Source organism: Poecilia reticulata, chromosome 16, assembly GCF_904066995.2.
Source record: "Poecilia reticulata chromosome 16, P_reticulata-male-v2, whole genome shotgun sequence".
In the NCBI taxonomy this organism is placed as follows: Eukaryota; Metazoa; Chordata; class Actinopteri; order Cyprinodontiformes; family Poeciliidae; genus Poecilia; species Poecilia reticulata.
Genome location: NC_088845.1, coordinates 25,619,907 through 25,640,039, shown reverse-complemented (window position 1 = coordinate 25,640,039; position 20,133 = coordinate 25,619,907). Strand labels below are relative to the sequence as shown.

Below are 20,133 nucleotides of genomic sequence, written 5' to 3'. Positions count from 1 at the left end.
AAGAATATAATTTATAGTCATATTCTTGTGCTTCATCTTCAGAGAGATCGTTTCATGTAAAAGCAACACAAAGACACAAGGGAGAGAGTTTGTGTTGTACGACGTGTTTTTCCACTCCTTCTTTCTCTTCCTCCACAGGTTTTATTGTTTCCGTTTTGGTCTCTGGGGTATCCATACTCCGTCAGGTATCCAGGTGTCACCCAGCGCCCTACACCCTGTAGATTAACTTTCACTCTGCTGGTCTGGTGCGGGGCAGACATTTTCCCTTTACCTACCTGAACAGGAGAGGGCGTTAATTTTTTGTTCCTACAAAAATTGTCTGAGTCACATTAGGCTTTAACACTGCGAAAAGCGGTTTGTTCTCAGTTAATTTGATTTTCAGGTGTTTCTCCTTCCTTATTTTTGCACTTCCACAAAGTGCAAAAATATACAGGTTGGTGTTTCTGAGTCTTGTTTCTGCCTCTGTCACGCAGAAAGAAGCAGCGTCTTAACAAGTGGTAGCTGCTGGGACATGTCTGATGGAGACACAAAGACAAATACACACACCTCAAGGTTTGTGTGTAAGTGATATCAGAATCATTTAGCAGCAGATACCTGGTGACATCAAAGCAAAGAAAGAAGATACAACCCAGAGTTAATCACCTCCACTAAGATGTCTGTGTCACATTATCATTGTTTGGTCATTGCTGCTGTTTGTTATCACATTATTCCATAAATGTTAACAATTTTCAGCCTTATTAACCAAATATCTAAGAGTTTAAGTGCTGAAATGTTCAGACTGAAATCGAGTCTAGTGTGTGTCGCCTCTGTGGGATAGAAAAGGAAAACATCTGATTGCTCTATGGCCATTTGTCTGACTGTTTGCTGGCTTCCTGTGTTCCTGCTAATGAGATTAGGTAATGGTCACTGTGCTCTAAGACATCTATTATGCCAAAGATTAAATTACACAATCATTGCTTTAATATACAGAAGATACTCATTGCAGGAATACTGCTGTTAAAACTGAAATAGAAAGGCTGAGTTTCTTTAAATCAAGGTCAAAAACTCATTTATTTAGAGTTGCCTGAGATTAATAATAGCATAGACACACTCAAGCTACAATCGACATATGTGTCCTTTACATTTAATCATTAAACTATATCTTGAGGTTAAAAAGATATTCTGAACCGTGCAGATCTCTGTTTTGCCTTCATTATGCAACCTAAAACGACAAGCAAAACAAATACAGAGGTCAGTAGAAGGTCACAGTTGTACTAAAAGTTGTAAAAACTAATTAACTGCTCCACCTCTGACCTTTCTCGGTTTGTTTTTGACTTTCCTCTGGAATATTTTAACCTTTTTTTCCTGATATTTGGTGAACATAATGTCCCCAAAGTCATTTATTGTCAGCGAAAGGTCACAACGTGAACACACACGAAACAGTGAAGGTTATCTCACAGGCATTGGCCGGACACACACCTCTGTTATGGTGGTGTTTAAGTGTGTTTGTCCATAAACAGCACTAGTAAAGGTCTAAGAACAGGTTAACTCACAGTGACTAAAAAAAAAGGTCACATAAATTAACCCGAAAAGGAAGAGGTGTTGGCAGCACAAACTGCCACAAACATTACTCTGTCTGCATTAATAGGTTTATATACTTATTTAGTGAAAAACATCAGCTGCATTCTGACTTGAATTCATATTACTGTCCCGTTCAGATACGCAGGAATTCATCCATTCCTATTCATTTTTAAATCAATATATTGTACTGCTTTTACACAAACTTAAAAAACTTGTTGTTTTTTTTTCACAGTCAAACCCAGAACACTTTGAGCAGCCCAACAGCTAGCATGACCTCTCTTACTCCTACACACATGCCTTTACTTTGTCGTGTCCTGGAACAACCACAGACTTCCCATTCGGTGGTTCTGACTTTACCAGAATCCGATTTGAGGAACAGAATCCAGCTCACAGTGAACCAAGGAGTTGATGAGCAGCTGAATCAACACATTGCTCCACACTAACTCTGTTGTATCAGCTAAAAGGCCAGGGAGAAATCTCTCCTGCTGACTCTCTCCTGTGTGTGTGTGGAGGTGTGTGTGTGCACGCGCGTGTGTGTTTGTGTGTGTGTGTGTGTGCGTGCGTGCGTGCGTGCATGCGTGTGCATGTGTGTCTTCTCCACTTTAGATCTCACGGTACGGTACTCTGAGAACGTTTTTGCCCCCCTGACATGTTGCTTTTGTTTTTGCTTTCTGTCTCGGCAAGCAAATTTCAATTCAAAGACAAGCCGAGAAAGTACAAAATGCAGTTGTCAAATTATGATTTCTTTTATCTACGACAGACCGGCGACTTGTCCAGGGTGTACTCTGCCTCTCGCAGGGAACGTTAGCTGGAGGTAGGCACCAGCAACCCTCCCGACCCCACTAAGGGATAAGGGTGTACAGAAAATGGATGGATGGATGGATGGATGGATTTCTTTTATCTAAACCAACCTGGGCCTGAGTGAAAAAGTAATTGCACCCTTAACCTAAAAACCTTTGCAGCAACAACTTCCGTCAAACATTTGTGATCAGTTGAAATGAGGCTATTCATTAACTACATTTGAGAGTTTTATTTGCATTTGATGATGTACTTTGGATTATTGTTTAGCTAAATAACCCAAGTAGGCTTAAACTTAACACAAACTGATAGTTGGTTGATATCCTTCAGGAATTGTACTTGAGAGTGAAATTGATGCTACCATCATTTACAACATGTTGTTTAAATCCCTCAGAGGAAACACAGGCCCTGGCCTTCACGCTACCACCACCTTGTGTAGGTGATATTCTTTTCATAAATACTGTATTAGATTTTTCACGCACTTGTACCTAAAAGTTTTGCTTTTGTCTCAGCAGTTCTTGTGGAACATTAAGATGCTTTTTGTTATATGTGAGACAGGTCTTTGTGCTCATGGAATAATTGTGATAGTAGGCTGGAAACTTCAAGATTATATCCATTTGTAAATAATAACTCTCACTGCAAAGTCTCAAAATCAAAATCTAAGAATATATATATATATATACTGCTCAAAAAAATAAAGGGAATATATATATATATATACATATATATCTTTTAACAGGAGTGTGGTTGTTTTTTAAGATCTCAGTCTACTTGATTGTACATGCCTGGATGTGGTAAAACTGAACAAAACAGGGATTAATCACAGATAAATTATGACTTTCATTTGAAAGAAATCTGGTCTAATCTAAACATCTCCACCTGTCACCACTAGGTGGGCAAAAAACACTCATCTGTTCCCTTCACATTTTCAAACGCAGTTTTCAGTGTGCCTTTTTTATGTAAAGATGAACTATTACTGCAATAGAGTTCAGATTAAACATAATTCACTTTGTTACTGATAAACTATTAGGGTTTGGGTTTTTTTTTTAGCGCTGTCTTTAACAACATAATTTTGTGACATTTCAGAATTCACATTTTGCTGCTTTGCCCAACAATTTAAGGTTTGACAAAAAGCTGAATGAATATTGTGACAGTAAACAACTTTATTTTTGTTACAGAAACCACCTAAATCACAAAAGAGTGAATTGACAGGAGCAACAATGACAATGAGAAGATAGTTTTATTCACTGGATAAAATCTAAAATTATAAATTTAAAATGAAAGATGGGTGCATGTAAAACAAAAAAAAAAAAAAAAAAAAAAAAAAGGTAATAGAAGACGCAGATCTGAGTGGAGAGGAAAGTTTAGTTTGAAGAATTGTACAAGTATCCTCTGTCTTACTAATGTGTCCTCAACAAAGACGCTAAGATAAGGTTTGACAGTAATTGGGCGTTGACCATAAATGCAACAGATGGCTTTAGTTTGTACATTTCTACACATAAACCAAATAAAAAATATAGTAATCGCTATTCACATCTCCACTATTAGTGCAGAAAAACATGTTTCTTGTTTTGCAGTTTGTGGTTTACGTTCTGTTGATGGGAGATAGAAGTGCTGCCCTCAAGTGGAAAAGCTATGGTACTGCATGCAAGTGACAATGCTCAGCATTATTATATATTATATTATTATTAAATATTTGGGTAATGATGGCCATCATCAAATGACTGAATGTGGAAGGACGATGTGCAGCAGGTAGAGAAAAGCCAGTATCATATGTATAACTTGGTTAAACTGGAATTAGAAGTTTTGTGTCATTTCTTTTTCTTGGTTCACTCTTTTACGATTGAGTCCAGGTCATCGTTGATGTCATCTTCACCTAAACACAACAATTTTGTATATTACATCAATTCTTAAGATTTTGTCAGTTTAATCTTTTCTTTTCTTTTTTTTGGCCATATAAACATTAAGTTGCTGCTTACCAAGACAGTTCTGAATCGTCATGGATTTTGGCAACAGGAGAAAAATGAGACCGAAAATCAAAAGGACCATGAAGAATCCTCCGATCAAACATCCAACCAGGATAGCATAGCTTTCACCTTTATCTGCAGGCAGGTGTGACGAAGTTTAAGCAGAATGATTTCGACTGTTCACATCGCATATGCAATGTGTAATTTACACAATGTTTCCTGACTTCACCATAGACATGCAGGACAGCAGAGCAGTCTTCCGGATCGTTTGACTGATGACAAACAACTAGCGTGTCGTTGTCAGAGTACGAGGTTCCTTTGAGGGCCCAAATCGCCACCAGTTCACCTCCCTTCACTTCACAGCGCCCATACAGAGCCTGAGGCGACAGACGCAGAAGAAAAAGCTCACATTTGTAGAGATTAACATTTCAGTATGAGGTAAACTAACAGCGTCAACGTCGTGACCATTTCACCTGGGGAATGTCCTCCACCTTGCCGTTGGGGCAGGTGAGAGTGTAGTTTCCATGGCTGCTGTAAAAGGTGAATGTGAGGCTTTTGGAGGCTTCAGGCACTCCACACCTGAACTCTGCAGGCTCGCCCACGGCCACTTTCACATCAATGGGAAGAGTCCGATAGCCAGAGATATTTCTTGAAGGTGAGGTGCTGGTAGAGTTAGCCGAGGAGGTCGTGGCGTCTTGTGCTGAGGCAGATGAAGATTAAAAACAAAACAAGCACATCAAAAAAGGATGAAAGGGTGCTTGTTTCCTTTCTTTTTCTAGAAACATACTTATACATCTGAAATGTAACTGCAGATTTGCATTATAATTGAATGTTTGTTTAAACTAAAAGTTTGTTTTTGAGGAGAAACGAGATGGGCACAAAGAAAAATAAAATACAGAATGGGATTGGGTTTGAAAAAATAAAATTATTTACATTTTATTTTAAAGAATGACATTTAGAAGATTGATATCCATCTTAATAGTTAGCGGGGGTGAATTGGCATGTTAATGAAAACCTATATTCACCAAACAATTTATTTAGCCTGTTTTCAAAAGGTGCTTTAAAGAGTTGAAGAGCTTCAAGTTTTTTGAGGTATTTATCATATTTAAGCTGGGACTCTGACTGGCTGAATTAAAAATAAAATATTTAGTTCCAGTCCTAAGAAACATGTTGGTAACATAATAATTGGTAAAAATAATAATAAAAATAATTGAAGGCATAAGAATAATTTTTGGCTTCATTGTGTAAAATATGTTGTCATAAAATAACCTCTTATTTACAGTCTAGTTGACACTTTATTCACTAAATGTAACATACTGCTAACTTTTAACCTGTAATAATGAAGATTCTCTGTGAATGATTGGCACCACAAGTCTTTAGACTGAAATATGTAAAGTCACCTCTTTACATCTGCAGTGATATGATTTAAGCCTCAAATTCAACACACACAATGCAACGCATTCAGTTCAGGTAGCTGCTAAACGCTTCTGTGACGTTCGTGCTGTTATTTACCTGAAGAAGGTGCAGAGATTTGAAGCACCGCCAGGAGCAGCCAGCAGAGCTGAGAAATATTTCTCTTCTCTGCCATTTCTTCTGCTTGACTCAGTTAGTTTCTCTTATTCCATGCAGATTATCTCTGGAGAGTCAGAAAAATGTACATGGCTCTTTTCGTGAAGGTTAAATAACCAATACAGCAATAAATTTCACATATGTTTGCCAAAATGCAGCAGCTGGACATTGTGACGACACATATGTGTATTTAGACACTTCTGTCAACTCAAACTCTCCCTGGCATAAACTTAAATGAACTGGGTTTTACGTCAGTAAATTCCAAATTATTAAACTGAGACTGTAAATCATTAACCAATATTAATTACATAAACTCATTTTCTATAATTAACAACCACAAAGCTACTCTTGGTAGAACCATATTTAAAAACACATTCAGGCAGTCATAATGTTACATAGATGCTTTTGTTGAAGGCTTAATCAAAGCAAAACTACAGCCTGGAATCATTCTTTCTACATTTACACACAGATACGTTCTAGTTAAATACCAGATAAAGAAAGAGAACTCTGATTACACAAGAAATAGGAAGATCCTTCCTAGATCTGAAGACAGCTTCCCTATTTACAGATATAAAATAATCTTTTTTTTTCTTGCTCAAACTGACCTCAGAAATGCACCGACACCTGGGAACCGGCGCGCCTCGCGTCTCCTTCTGCACCTAAACTTCCTTGATCTCTTCGATTGTCCCCAATAAGACAGGAACGTCAGACGACCGAGGCACCTGAAGGAATGTGGAAGAGTTCCTGACGAGCCAGGTAGATTTCTGAGAACAGCAAACAGGTCGAGCAGGAAAAGATATGCAGTCAAAAAATGCTTAAGTTTTCTCTGCTCTCCATTTTCCTTTCTACATTGACAGGAGTAAATCACAAAATCTTTTGCTCTCTTGAGAATGAAAATCAAAAAAACCTTCCATGAAAAGCCTTTATGTTAGTGGCCACATGCATGTTTGCCATGAAAAGATTTCACTTTTATTTGCTTCCAACATCAACAATGCTGCACCTAAACGCCTCCAGCGTACTTGTTCAGCAGGTTCATCATCCTGTTGCAACCTGAAGGGAAGATAAATTAATTTAACATCACTAGACATTTGCCTAAACACCAAGCTCAGAGGCCTGTTGATGACAACAAACTATCAACATCTGTGGCCCAATCGACTTTTAAAGGTTTTTACAACCCTTCTACCTTTTCTTAGTATTTCTCACTTATACTTTGATGTGTTTTATTGGGATTAATAAAGCTCAAGGACGGCAGCAAAGAGGTCAAAGCAGGATTAGGTTATACGTCCTCATCCAAAAAGAGGAATAGTGTGTCACAACTGCAAACGTATCAAGACATGGTCGACTAACTGAACGTGGAAGCATTAGTCAGAGATGCAGCCAAGACGACCGTGGTAACCGTGGAGGAGCTGCAGAAAGCCACGACTCAGGTGAAAACATCTTTTCACATGAGTAGAAGAGAAAAAAGCTTCACCGTAGGGAGCAGATGGTTGTCATGAACGGAAACACTGGAGGAAACATTTGTAGAAGCTGCAAAAAATAAATGAATCACTTAGATCAGATATTATTCACTTGTTAGAATGGACCAGTCAAAGTCCAGACACTTCAGCTAATTTCTGGAGTGCTAAGACTGGGCTGCACACAAGTCCAGCAGAAGGCAGGAGAAAACAGGTGAATTTAACATACCTCAGATCAGGTGTGATCAGTCTGGGAATCATGGAGACAGTAAGCGATGAGTTCAGGGATGGCTGGGAAAACTGAGAGGCGGGGTTAGACTGTTCTAAAATCCCAATTAAACATCCTGAGGTTTGAGGTTGTAATGTCACAAAATAGGGGAAAGTGGCATATTGGCAGCCACTTTAAAACGGTTGAAGGAGAAAAATGAAAACTCTAAAAATACTCTGATTCAGTAGTGAAAGATGAAAGCTGGTTTTGGCTCCAGTCATCCATGATGAAACTGAGACCTCCTGTGTTCAAGATCCTGCTATGTAACTGAGAGAGATTATTACACTGAGAGAGACTATTACATTGAGATAGATTATTACATCCCATACACCACACGAGGAAAAATAATGAAGAAAATTTGTTTTAGGGACTGAAGAACGAAACAAAACTCAAGTTTACTGTGTTGTTTTTCTTTCATTTTCTTTTAACCGGAGACTTAAGAACAGGGGTGGGCAATCCTGGTCCTCGAGGGCCGGAGTCCTACAACTCTTAGATGTCTCCCTGGTCCAACACACCTGGATCCAACAGCTGAATCACCTCCTAAATGCAGTCATGTTCTCCAGAGTCCTGCCAACGACCTCATTATTTGACTCAGGTGTGTTGAAGTAGAGATGCATCTAAAAGTTGCAGGAAACCGGCCCTCGAGGCCTGGAGTTGCCCACCCCTGCTTAAGAAACTCCACCACCCTAAAAACATCAGCACCGCCCATTTTATCTCTATCAGCTCTTCAGCTATCCCTGAGGACATTCACCAACCTTCATTCTTTATTCTCCTTATTTCATCGTAAGCATCAGATTCTGGTTCAAATTCATCACATGATCAGGGACAAACAAATTCCTCCCTTCCTCTCCTGGTTGATTTACATAATGCTTACTGATCATGTTTGCGACAAACTTCCACCGAAAACTTCTTCAAATCTGTTTTTTTTTTTTCTAGAAGTGCTGAGCAGTCATGGGTTGGGCCCTGATCACTACAGTTTGCGTTGACAAATGAACTATCAACTCAGTTCCTTATTCTTGTAGAACATGATTCAAGTGCTGATACTTCTTCTGCTGCAGCAGGGTAAGAAAATGTATTTTTATTCTAAATATGAAATGCATTGCTCTATTTGAACATTTTTTACATTTGCAAGAGCAGCAAACCTCTTAAGGCTCGTCTTAATGTTTGATTATTTCTGAGCTTAGACCAAGAATTTGCTCAAAACATTCATTCCAGGTTAAATATATTAAATAAGGTCTGTAAATCAAGCACCAATGCTAGGAAACACAAACTGAAGAGAAGCTGCGTTTTCTGTTTGAGCCTCAACATAAACTGTTTCCTTTCATTGCAACAGTGCACCGTTTCTATGGCGATGGGAGCTCTCCAGTTTCGTTGTTTTTGTCAAAGTTTCACTATTGGCTTAGAAACACTTTGAAAAAATGTTGTTTGTCTACAGATGTATCATCACGCATATCTGGCACTGCAAAATTAATGTTGATGAAATGACATTTTTTATTTAAATGCACTTCCTGTGTAAATTGTTCCCACATGCAATGCTATTAATGTCATGTTAAATTAGCATTATAATGATTTTTGGCTCAGAGGGGAGGAAATATTTAACAAACAAGTGAAATGAACTTCAAGCACAAAGCTGGGCTCATAAGGCCAGAAGTGTTTTTTTTTGTTTGTTTGTTTTTCCTGCGATGCATTTATAGAGTTTAACCCTTTCATGCAGGAATTATGGTCCTTTATGTAAGGATTTTTTTCCATTTTTATTTTTATTTTCTTAAAGCATAAAAAAGGTAGGGAAAAAATTGTAAACATTTCCTTTATTATTTAATTTTTTTAGCTGTTCATTTGTAATTTTCTCCAAATACAAAGTTGTTTTTTGTTCTTAAGTGTTTATCGGATGTCACAATATTTTTTTCTACCTGCAAGAGTTGTCTACAGCAGAAGGATGAACTGGGTCAGTTGGCATGCTTTTTTGTCTGTCGGCCATATTGGATTTAACAAAAAGAATTTCTTGCATTTGCAGCTGATGGCCAGTAGTTGATGGTATATTTTATGATGCACTAGTGTCCACTTCAGTGGTCTGTGTGCATTTATAACATAAAAATCCACATAAAAAGAAGCACAAGAAAATGGTTTTTATATAGCTGTCCACTGTAGTGACCACTATGCATGAGAGGGTCAAGACGGAAAGCAGCAACACCTGCTGCTAAATGCATTTACTGTTCATGAAAGACTCCAATGAAGCCACACCAAAAGCTATGACTTTATAAATTATTGCTATTGAAGGCTGTTCTGTTAAATCATGGGGCGTATTAATTTTTCGAGTCAATTAAGTTTCTTTTCCCCTGTGACTGTATAAATGATTTAAAAACGGTCCTCACAAGTTTTATTTTGTGTTTTTACTAGCAGAGAAAGTGAGTGCTGCCTGGTTGGTGACCTTTGAGAACCCGGATATTTGTGCTTTGAGGGGGTCTTCGGCGGAGTTCAGGTGTTCGTACAACTACCCAGACGAGGAATCCGTCAGACAGACTGCATGGGACAAAGGAATGATTCAAAATGGCGTCTTGGAACGCGTCAGGCTTTCAGGCCTTCCGTCATATTATGGCCGATATGAGTATCAAGGTGATCATGCACACAACTGCAGCCTGGTTTTACGTGACCTGCAGGAGAACGACACTGGATACTACTTCTTCTGGTTTGACACAGATAAGTTTGGACGGCGCAGTAAGAAGTCAGTGTATCTCTCTGTCACAGGTAAAACAGCTTTACGTTCACAGGATTCTGTTTTTCAGGTTGAATGTTTTTTTGTTGTGTAAGTCTTGTCTTTGCTTGATCTCCAGGGCTGGAAGCCAGCGTACGCCCCAACAGAGTGAGACTCGGAGACAGTGTGACCCTTGACTGTCGGACAGAGTGCCAAAACACCAAAATAATCTGGTTCAGAGATGGACGTCCGGTGGCAGAACCAACATTTAAGGCTCAGATTACAGATACCGGAAACTATTCATGTGCTTTTGAGGGAATAGAATCCTCGCAATCAGATCCTGTGGCTCTGGATGTTTGGTGTAAGTACCATGATGATGCTAAGTCAAGATGAATAAATTTGATGTTAGTCACTGATATTCTGCTTATAATAAGCCTCACAAGCATTGTATTTGGTCAGTAGAAATCAAATGTATTGATAAGAGGACTTTGCATGTTGCAACATAATAATCACAAGCGTCTATGCGTTTTATTCAGATTTCATGCGACAGACCAATGCAGAACATTATTGAAAGAATTTTTTTTTTTCAACTTGATTACAAAGAAAATTTGAGGAACAACTGGGGTGCATTCTCATTTAGACCCCTTTTCTCTGATACCCTTAAGTTGGTAAACAAAGTTCGCGTTTATGTCATTTGACCTCAGTGTAAACACAGCTTTTCTGTGAAGGCCTCCAGTGGTTTATTGGCGAACGTTGGTGAACAAAGTCCATCAAGAAGACCAAGAGACACAGCAGACAGGTCAAGGAGAAAGATGTAACAATGTTTAAAAATTAATTATTGAAAAATATCCAAAGCTTTAAACATCTAACCTCAGGTGGGGCAATCAGTCTGCAGGACAATCATTTGTTGTCCACCACAAATCTGGAAGAATACTAAAAAGATATTTGTACTGTACATAACCCTGAACACTTTAGCCATGCTGCAGCAAGGTAGTGGCAGCAGCATGCTGTGGGGATATTTTGGAAGCTGGTAAGAGTTGATAGAAAAACGGGTGAAACAAATATTATAATATATATAATATATATATATATAATATATATAATATATATTTTTATATTTTTATATTTGTTATAATAACATTATAACAAATATAAAAACCTAGTGGAGGCTTTAAAAGATCTGCAAATGGGATGAAAGTTTTCATTTTCCTTTCACTTCAAACATGAGCTGCTTCTGTCACATAAAAAATAAAACAAAATGAGGCTTGTAGTTGAAATGTTATAAAATGCAAAAGAAAAATTCAAATAGCATGACTACTCCTGCATGACACTGTATGTACTACAAAATATTTTTACTGGAATCGTGGTTGTTTTTTTCTCCAGATCCTCCTCTGAACGTATCCGTTGAGGTGAACCGCTCTGACCCTCTCCTGGTCGGTAGCAGCGTGACTTTGACCTGCAGAGGTTCTGCCCGCCCTGCTGCGATTACTTACACCTGGTGGCACAGCAGTAACGGCTCTAACTCCAGCACCGAGGTGGGCTCAGGGCAGGTGTTGAGCATTTCCTCCGTTGAGCTGACCCACACTGGGACGTATGTCTGCCAGGCCGAGAACCGTGTGGGCCAGAGCCGTTCAGCTGAGCTGCTGCTGACGGTGGAAGAAACGGGTAGGAATCCTGGAGGAACGGAAGAACTCGCATTGTTAAAGCTTTAATTCATTCATGTTAATTTGAACTTCAGAGCTTCGAGATACTGGGGGTACTTTGAATTATTTGTAATGGTTTATTCCTTGTTTTTTCCCCCCAGTTCATCCTTTAATTGTCCTTGGAATTGGAATTAAAGTGATTATTCTGCTTGTTCTGCCACCGGTTCTCATCTGGGTCTGGTAGGTAACGCAGAACATCACTTTGAGTTGGCTCTGGTTGTTTTGCTGAATTGGGATACCAGGAAACAAACTGTGTTCATAGAAGCTTCTTGTTTTCTTGTTAAAGGAAATGTCGGTCTCATTCTGATGCAAAGAACGAAGAGGTGAGAAGAGGAACAAGTTTTCGGAAAAAAACAAAACAGGAAATGATACCAGATACATGTGACGCCTAATCTAGTCTTCTTTATTCCTCAGAATACCAGCAATGACTATGAAAATGTGATTTTTGGATGAAAGAACAACTGCTCTAAAATCCCTAGCATGAGAAAGGAACCAAAGGAAAGGAATCAAAGTAACTTTGCACTGAAAAGTCTCGCCATGTGGACAGAAAATGCTTCCTGACGCTTAGCTAAGCTGCATGGACGACCTGCAGTGTCAATGTGCATTTTCCTTTTTCTGTGCAACATTCAATGGATTCTGAATGCATTATGGATATTTGTTATTTCAAACCATACTGATGTTTTTCATACAGGTTATTTATTTGTGTGCTAAATTCAAATATTGGTTTATGTTGCAGTCATTGGTAGAAACGGTTCCATTTTAAGCTACGCAACACTGCCCCCCTGAGTTTGAATTAATGTCTGCATATCCCATCAAACATGAAAATGTTCTGTCACTTTGAAAATTATTACGAGTTCTCCATGAAAATATTTATGAAAGTCCAGTGGTCTGGATTAGATCCGATAAGGTTTACCTTTTATCGGAGTTTGTTTTTAATGGTAACTGAAAATTTCTAGCTTCATAAATGTGTGGTTTTAATACACATAACTTTCACACCTTTAATTTTTATTATTTTTAATTTATTTGACATGTTGTACTTTCCATAATGTGCATACTGGACCTCAAAGTTTAAAATGTGAATATACTGCATGAGAAAGAGTGAAACGTGGGGAAAAAAAAAAAAAAAAGTCAATGTAACTTCATTCACACAAAAAGGAGAGAACTTTACAGAATTAGTCTTGGTTGAAAAGGTCTTTTCTAAAAATAAACTGACGCTAAAATCTCCAAGTAGCGGATAGAGCAGGAAGCAGAGTCCCTGTCCTCCTGGTGTTCATCCTCGCCCCGCTCTTCTTCAGGCCCTGCTCAGTATCTGAAACCTAAAGTTTACTACAAATACAGAAATTAATCTGTAGTTCTTTTTTACGTGGTAGTTCTTTTTTACATGGTTGTGATGACCATGTTTTCTGTCATCTTTATTACACTAAACATGAAACATCAGTTTTTCAGTAAGAGTCTCTTCAGGAAATTGAACATAGCATTCTTATTCAAGTCGTGTTGTTTGTGGTCTGCATCTGTAATGATCTGTGGAGGACTTCCTGTATTTAAATTCACATCTGTGTTTTGCAGCACTTCCTTCACAATACATCAGATCACTGTCAGGATTAAAACTGCTTCTATTAAGAAATAAATACAACAAAATGTGTTTATTTGCTTTCTTATAAGCCATGTACAATCACTGACAAAAAAAAATAAAATAGCGAAACCAGATGTACAACTGGTCCAACCCAACATCGATTTATAAGAAGTCATTTCAATTTAGGTCTGTTTATGAAATATTTAGGTTTTCCTTGATATATTTTGAACTGATCAAGAGCACTGCGCTCCCAACACACTGACAACTTCAGACTTTGAATGTATTTAGCCATGCAGTAACTCTTTAAAATGCTTGGTCCATTTCAATGTAGTGCACAGTAAAAGTTTGGAGGATACTACGACAAATATCTTTATAAAAGGTTCATGGTTAGACTTGATCCTGGGCAAGAAATTGCTAGGAAGTAGAGAAAGAAGAAGTAATGCTAATAACTGTTATGAGACGTGTATATTTTACCCGTCTGGCAGCGACTGGAAGTACATCAGTAAAATTAACTATCTTCTTCCCACAGAAAGTCAACTTCCCAAGAAACTAGACTTAAAAACCATCATAAATGAATTTGCTACAAGTAAAATCAGGCACATGGCATGTTGAGCTCAAATATCAACATGTCAAACCAGCAGGCATCCCAAACACAAACCATTTGCACCTTCAAGTATGTTTTTATGATAGGCCGAAACAGCCTCAATGCAAAACATAAAAAGAATCATAAAAAAATATCTATTCATGTGAAAATCTAAATATACAGATATGTAAAAAAAAAATATAAATAAATATGCAGCATAGTTATTTTCAAAATGAAATTAGATTTCCACATCTAATTACTTCTAATAACTCATGTAGACCGTTAAAATACAGTTTAAATCTAGGTCCGGACAACTTATTTAATCATTAAAAGGACAATTTGACAATTGTTTACAGTGACCTACTTCATGTAAAATCCGGGAAGGAATAACACTTGGACTGGGTAAAATATGTATATTTGTTCAATATATTATCTATTTTAAGCTTTGTTTAAATTTCCCAATTGTATTTTCTCCTTCGGTTTTTGGGTGGAATTGTGGCACTTTTAGCCCTCCGTAGAGGGAACGTCACCCGTAGAGGGAACGTCATTTAGAGTCCTGTTGCTGAACTGTAATGATCTGGATCAGGTGTGTTAAAGCAGAGACATTTCTAAAACAAGCCAGGCAGTGCGCTTTGTGGGGGGTTTACAGGGCAGGATGACCCGACATCACATGCATCCATTAGGTCTCAACATTGTGTTGTTGTGTTACCCAACATGTGTGTTGGCAAACGTAATCAAAGCAGTTCTTTCACTCTGTCGCAGTTGTCCCAGTGAGGACATATGACTGTCGTCTGGCTGTCTTCTTTTTCCTGAAAGCAGAACAAACACAGATTTATAGTGGAAGTGTAACTTTTCTTTTTTTTTAGCTAATAGATTGTTTATGCACATAACACAGACCCTGCAACTCTTTTGGTCAACTACGCATAGCTTTGGACACGCCACGCCTTCACAAAAGTTGATTTGTTTTGTTCATCCAGACAAGAACTACAACCACACTGCCTATAAATATGACTGTGTTATGCCTGATGCTTATTGGACGCAGCAGTCCCGGTCTTGTTCATATGAATTATTTATCGTGAAAGGAGCAAAGGCTTCACTCACCTCATCATCAAAAAGGCAGCTAAAGCAGCAACAGCCAGCAGGACCCCGATGGTTACTCCAATCACCACCACTGTACTTCCTGAAGAGTCGGACAGATTTGTCTCTGCAAAGAGCAGAAGATTACAGAAAACTAAACGCATACAGACACAGAGCCTTACTGAAATATTCATACCATCTGAAGCTCTAATATCTTGTCACATTATAAAAAAATGTTTTATTGAGAATCTTAAGAGATATATCAACAAATAATAGCAACAAATAACTGTGAAGTGGAAGAAGAATGATAGATAGTTTCCAATTATTTTACAAATAAAAATCTGAAGAGTGACAAGCTTTTTTTATTCAGCCCCAAAAGTCAATAGTTTACAGAAACATCTTACACTGCAGCTATAGTTGCTGGTCTTTTGAGACCATAGCCCCCATCTAGAGACTGAAATTTAAGGTTATTCTTCTCTCCAATGAAATTAAAACCCCACAGGATTGTATGAGTTTCCAAATTTTGCCACAGCTTATCACTTTTATTTAGCTCTGGATGTTGACTAGGCCACTCTCACTCAATCTAAACTATTCCATTGCAGCTCTGGCTGTATGTTTATGATCATTGTCCTGCTGAAGGCTCAATCTCTGCCTGAGTCAGAAGTACTTTACAGCATATAACAGCTTTTCTTCTAAGATCACTCCATTCTGATCATCTTTCCTGAAGAAAAGCACCTCCATAGCATAATGCTGCTAACTCTGTATAACCCAGTAGGAACAGGGTGTCAAAGTGTTTCATCATTTCTAAGATTTATGTTTGTAAAAAAGCATCAAAACCATCCACAATCTCTTTTCACGTCACAAATTATTGTACTTTGTGTTAATCGGCCACATGAGATCTCACTAAAATATATTCAAATGTGTGGTTGAACTATAATAAATACTTTTGAGATGTATTGTAAACACTACTATGTTCCAGCCTCATTGCCAACAATATTTGGCTGTATTTGGTTGATTACTGTGTAAAGATGGTTCATTTTGACATGCAGCAAATGATATAAACAATACCTGAATCATCAGTGCTGTGACTGGTATCTAAAGATAAAACACATTTTCAAGGATCCTATACTCTGAATCCTGTACTCATAACAGAACTTAAAACAATCCCTTGAATGTGATCTGAGTCTCTGCATTGACCTACCACTGGAGCTGATCAGAGTCACGCTGGCTTTCTCAAAGCCGTATCTGTTGCGTGCCACACAGCAGTGCTGCCCATAGTCCTTCGTGGTGATGTTGGCACTGGTGAGTTTTGGGGCTCTTCCTGTTATTGTAGCCTGGGGGGATCTTCCTCGATGAAAGCTTAAGTCTGCTGCTGGGAGACAAGCCGCACCCTGGTAAAAGACGTAGGTGTGGACCAGTGGGTTGGCCTCACTGCTGCAAGTCAGAGTCACAGGATGATCCTTCTCTGCTCCCCAGGTGGAGATCATTATGTTTCTAGGTGGGTCTACAGAATTTATTCAAATATTACAAGATTTAAAGGACATGAAAAGTGAATCAAGCAGTGGACAGATGCAGCCATATCTTTAAACATGTTTTCAGTATAATTGAAGATGATGTAGTTTGGTATCAGAGTTACATTTCACTTACATTGCACATCGATTTCCAGAACATTTGAGCGTTGCGTTTTGTCTCCAGTCTGGATTTGGCAGTAGTAGCTGCCAGATTGACCCGATGCAACTTTGGGGGTACTCCACACCGGTCCAGCACCTACCAACATGGCTCCTTTGGTACTGTACCACGTGAAGCGGCTTTGTGAAGTGGCAGCTGGGCTGCAACAGGCCAGGTTTAACGTTGTCCCCTCCAGGATGACGCGGGATGGACCCGCCGAGACTGCAACTGCAGTGGAGGAACCTGCAGCGACAAAAAGGGAGAGAAAAGGAACCTGAATGAAGAACCTCATTATTTTCCAGGGCCTTACCTATACAACTCTAAAAGTATCCAGCAAATGTAATAAATTTTGACTTGATAGAATCGTGAACAATGAAGGGAGACTTGACTGAATTTAATGAATTCTGTAGTTTCTGTGGACAGAACAAACAGAAAAAATAATTACCACCTTCCTTCAACATTTAAACTTAGCTAAAGTTAAGACAACTTAGCTAAAAAGGTGTTGCAGGCTCTCACCTTCATGTAAACAAAGCAAATCAAAAATCATAATACTAACTGTAGAAAGCAAACATTAGTGAAGTTACTTTCTCTTTAAGCCTCTAAATAGTTACTTTAAAGTTGAGTTTATTTTTGAATTGTGTTAATTTAATGAGAGATTAAATTAACACAATTAAATCCTGAAAAATCCTGTTGTAATGCTGGAATATTTACACTGAAAAGCAATATCAGCACTTCAGATGTTTTTATCATCAGTTCTATTTACTGTTTTTTTTGTTGTTGTAAATAAATAAACCAATTAAGAAGCATTTGTGTATTTTTTATAACATATTAGTTACTACTCTGGAATAAATTAGAAGTTTTGCTAAATTAATTGCTTATAATTCAAAGTTTGGGGCTTGGGCGATAACTTGCATTTTACACATAGCAAAGCAAAGATTATTTTACGCTCATGAAATGCAGACTAAAAATGTTGCTTGAGGATTATAATCCTACAAATGAGGAGACAAAACTACATTAGAAACAAGGAAGCCACAACACAAAGCTGTAACCTACAGATGTATTTGCTACTACATGTAGTTAGACAAGAATGTCTGTGTGGTTAAAAAAGACAAAAACAGAAAACATGAGCTGACTCATTTTGTGTCAGGAGATTATTTCAGTTCTAAAACCTTTTAATACCCTGAATCCTATGATTTCAGAGGGTTTTCTACAGTAATTTGAATAAACAAGCATTGTAACATTTGTTTTTGGCTGTTTTTTCTTTACAGAAGTAATGCAATGTCATGAGTTCATATATAGTGATTATTATGTCAAACGGCCACTGGCAGGTTTCAGTTCTGCTTCCTGCGAAAAACACAAACTTTCAAAAAGGAAACGGTTACATGTCAACACAAAAAATACAAACACTAATTTTCTGCTTTCCATATATTTTAGATATAAAGCTATAACAAATATTTCATTTTTATTTAACCGTGATCAGTTTTGTGGCAAACCAAACATACTGTGGACCTTGTGTTGTTCGCTAACAGTGAGACTCACCAATAGACCAACATTAGACAACAGCCACTGGAAGAATAAATTAAAAGTCCTCTAGTAGGAAAAGGAATAAACAGATGGTTAAAACTGTCTTGAAATAATATTAAACTGTGTTTGTCACGTATCTTACAGAACAGAGAGAATATGCCCACCTGCCACTAAGAGCTGCATGCCAGTCTGTGGAGGCATCTTCTGCGTCTTATGGTTGGTGATGAGGTAAAACACGTATGTTCCACTGTCCGACTCTTTGAGATTAGAAATCCTCAGAGAGCAGTTCTTGCTTCCTGGTTGTCCCAGGTACTGCACCCGGTTCTGATAAGATGGATCCTGGAAAATACCGGCGCTGTGGAACACGTAGCTGACACAAACATACGTAAACTTAGAAACTGTGTGTTTTTGCAGAAAACCCTGTGATGTATTTTTGTTTTTCTCTGATGAGTGTTTTACCTTTCCGTAATGCAGCGACTGTCTCTGAGACACCACATCTCAGACGTAACTTTTGTTTCACTGCTTCCTGTCTAATTAAGAGCAGCAGATTACATACCCTCTAAGTATTACCAGGACGCTTATGAGAACAGTTTATTTCGTTAGAGTTTGTCAGCAACCATGGCATGGTGATATCTACTTATTCTGACCACGGAAAGGTTACACAGAAAGTGATCTCTACTGCTACGAGAAACAATGCCTCCTTTATTACCTGTGCAGAGAGCCGCCCATCTGTCTGGACTTCATCAGAGCTAAGTGGGTAGTCATAGGAACAGGGGAGGACCACTGAAGAACCAACCACAGCACAAATGGGACTAGAGGTGAGAAGAACTGACCAATCACCAGCCAGAATACCTGCAGAAGGAAGAGTAGGTGTTACATTACTATAAAATACAACTCAGGAGTTAATCATCGAACTGTAGCGGTCTCACTGACTTTGTCCTGTGGTAATGCTGGAATACATTAGCAATGTTTTTACCTCTCACACACAGAATGATGAGAAAGCAGCAGCTTTGGTGATGATGTGCCATGACTTCACTTGATGTTCTCCTCTTGATGTGGTTTTCTGTTCACCCTCCTTTAGCTTCACCTCTACTAACCTCAGTTTTTTCGTTTGTTTTTGCCTTTATTTTCCACTGCTCTCTGTCAGTGTCTTTTCACAGCTGTGTTCACTTCTGTCACAAAACCAGTAGGTCCAGTCTCTTCTGCTTCCTCTATTTTTCCTCTATAATGGGGAACTTGGCTAATGTCAGTGCTCTCATGTCATTACAAAGAAATGACCACATCCAAGTCAGGTTTTCTTCCTTTTTGCAGAGTGCGCCTGTTGGTGTGTATATGAGGTAGCGCACCTGTTGAGTTTACCAAATGAAAACTACCTGATATGTGTTGACAGTCACTATTAAAATGTGTCTAATTGGGAAAATGTTTTCAGGTGGGACAGGGAGTCCACTCAGTCACTTCAGAGGGAGAGCTCGTGCCCACTTCGTCCACTCAGGACCGTTGACGTCACTCGAACCCCTCTCGTGCGCAGCAGAGCGCCCACAGAAGGAGCAGACCGCAAAGACACGAAGAAGCGACGAACAAACCTCCGGCAAACCTCGTTTTTATGACCCCAGACCTTCAAATGTTGTTCCCCTTACAGCTAGAAGCGGGCGCTGGTGGTTTTGGTTGATGAACGCGGGCGAAACTTTGGTAGGAAA

The 20,133-nt window shown here is 38.6% G+C and overlaps 3 protein-coding genes across 6 annotated transcripts; 1 reads left to right on the top strand and 2 right to left on the bottom strand.

Annotated features, from left to right (window-relative positions):
- Window positions 1-3,501: 3,501 nt before the first annotated feature.
- On the bottom strand, window positions 3,502-6,610 carry LOC103478301 (uncharacterized). Its single transcript, XM_008432042.3, has 6 exons — window positions 6,500-6,610; window positions 5,838-5,961; window positions 4,799-5,025; window positions 4,555-4,702; window positions 4,338-4,460; window positions 3,502-4,234 (listed from the first exon to the last, which is right to left on the bottom strand). Exons 2-6 carry the CDS (start codon window positions 5,911-5,913, stop codon window positions 4,188-4,190), a joined length of 621 nt encoding a protein of 206 aa, XP_008430264.2. The 5' UTR covers window positions 5,914-5,961; window positions 6,500-6,610; the 3' UTR covers window positions 3,502-4,187.
- cd22 (cd22 molecule) lies at window positions 6,547-13,653 on the top strand. Of its 4 annotated transcripts, XM_081597564.1 has the most exons (9): window positions 6,547-6,650; window positions 8,553-8,678; window positions 10,014-10,229; window positions 10,314-10,361; window positions 10,448-10,669; window positions 11,692-11,973; window positions 12,113-12,191; window positions 12,298-12,334; window positions 12,426-13,653. In XM_081597564.1, the coding sequence occupies exons 2-9, from the start codon at window positions 8,642-8,644 to the stop codon at window positions 12,462-12,464; spliced, it is 960 nt and encodes a 319-aa protein (XP_081453690.1). In that variant the 5' UTR covers window positions 6,547-6,650; window positions 8,553-8,641; the 3' UTR covers window positions 12,465-13,653. The 4 variants fall into 4 exon arrangements, with proteins under 4 accessions (XP_081453690.1, XP_081453689.1, XP_008430266.1 ...); XM_081597563.1 differs by having other exon boundaries at window positions 10,017-10,361; XM_008432044.3 differs by having other exon boundaries at window positions 10,014-10,361.
- Window positions 13,640-19,919, bottom strand: LOC103478303 (opioid-binding protein/cell adhesion molecule homolog). Its single transcript, XM_017309741.2, has 8 exons — window positions 19,413-19,919; window positions 19,146-19,288; window positions 18,896-18,966; window positions 18,601-18,806; window positions 16,892-17,155; window positions 16,446-16,748; window positions 15,269-15,371; window positions 13,640-14,976 (listed from the first exon to the last, which is right to left on the bottom strand). Exons 1-8 carry the CDS (start codon window positions 19,462-19,464, stop codon window positions 14,916-14,918), a joined length of 1,203 nt encoding a protein of 400 aa, XP_017165230.1. The 5' UTR covers window positions 19,465-19,919; the 3' UTR covers window positions 13,640-14,915.
- Between the last annotated feature and the right edge of the window lie 214 nt (window positions 19,920-20,133).

Coding starts and splice junctions, on each gene's coding strand:
- cd22 (XM_008432044.3), top strand. CDS start 8,642: ATGATTCAAGTGCTGATACTTCTTCTGCTGCAGCAGG. Junction 8,679..10,013: donor ACTTCTTCTGCTGCAGCAGG/GTAAGAAAATGT, acceptor TGTTTTTACTAG/CAGAGAAAGTGAGTGCTGCC. Junction 10,362..10,447: donor AGTGTATCTCTCTGTCACAG/GTAAAACAGCTT, acceptor CTTGATCTCCAG/GGCTGGAAGCCAGCGTACGC.
- LOC103478301 (XM_008432042.3), bottom strand. CDS start 5,913: ATGGCAGAGAAGAGAAATATTTCTCAGCTCTGCTGGCTGCTCCTGGCG. Junction 4,703..4,798: donor AGGTGGAGGACATTCCCCAG/GTGAAATGGTCA, acceptor CTGTCGCCTCAG/GCTCTGTATGGGCGCTGTGA. Junction 4,235..4,337: donor GACGATTCAGAACTGTCTTG/GTAAGCAGCAAC, acceptor TGTTGTGTTTAG/GTGAAGATGACATCAACGAT.
- LOC103478303 (XM_017309741.2), bottom strand. CDS start 19,464: ATGGCACATCATCACCAAAGCTGCTGCTTTCTCATCATTCTGTGTGTG. Junction 18,967..19,145: donor ATGGGCGGCTCTCTGCACAG/GTAATAAAGGAG, acceptor GCTCTTAATTAG/ACAGGAAGCAGTGAAACAAA. Junction 16,749..16,891: donor TCTGGAAATCGATGTGCAAT/GTAAGTGAAATG, acceptor TAAATTCTGTAG/ACCCACCTAGAAACATAATG.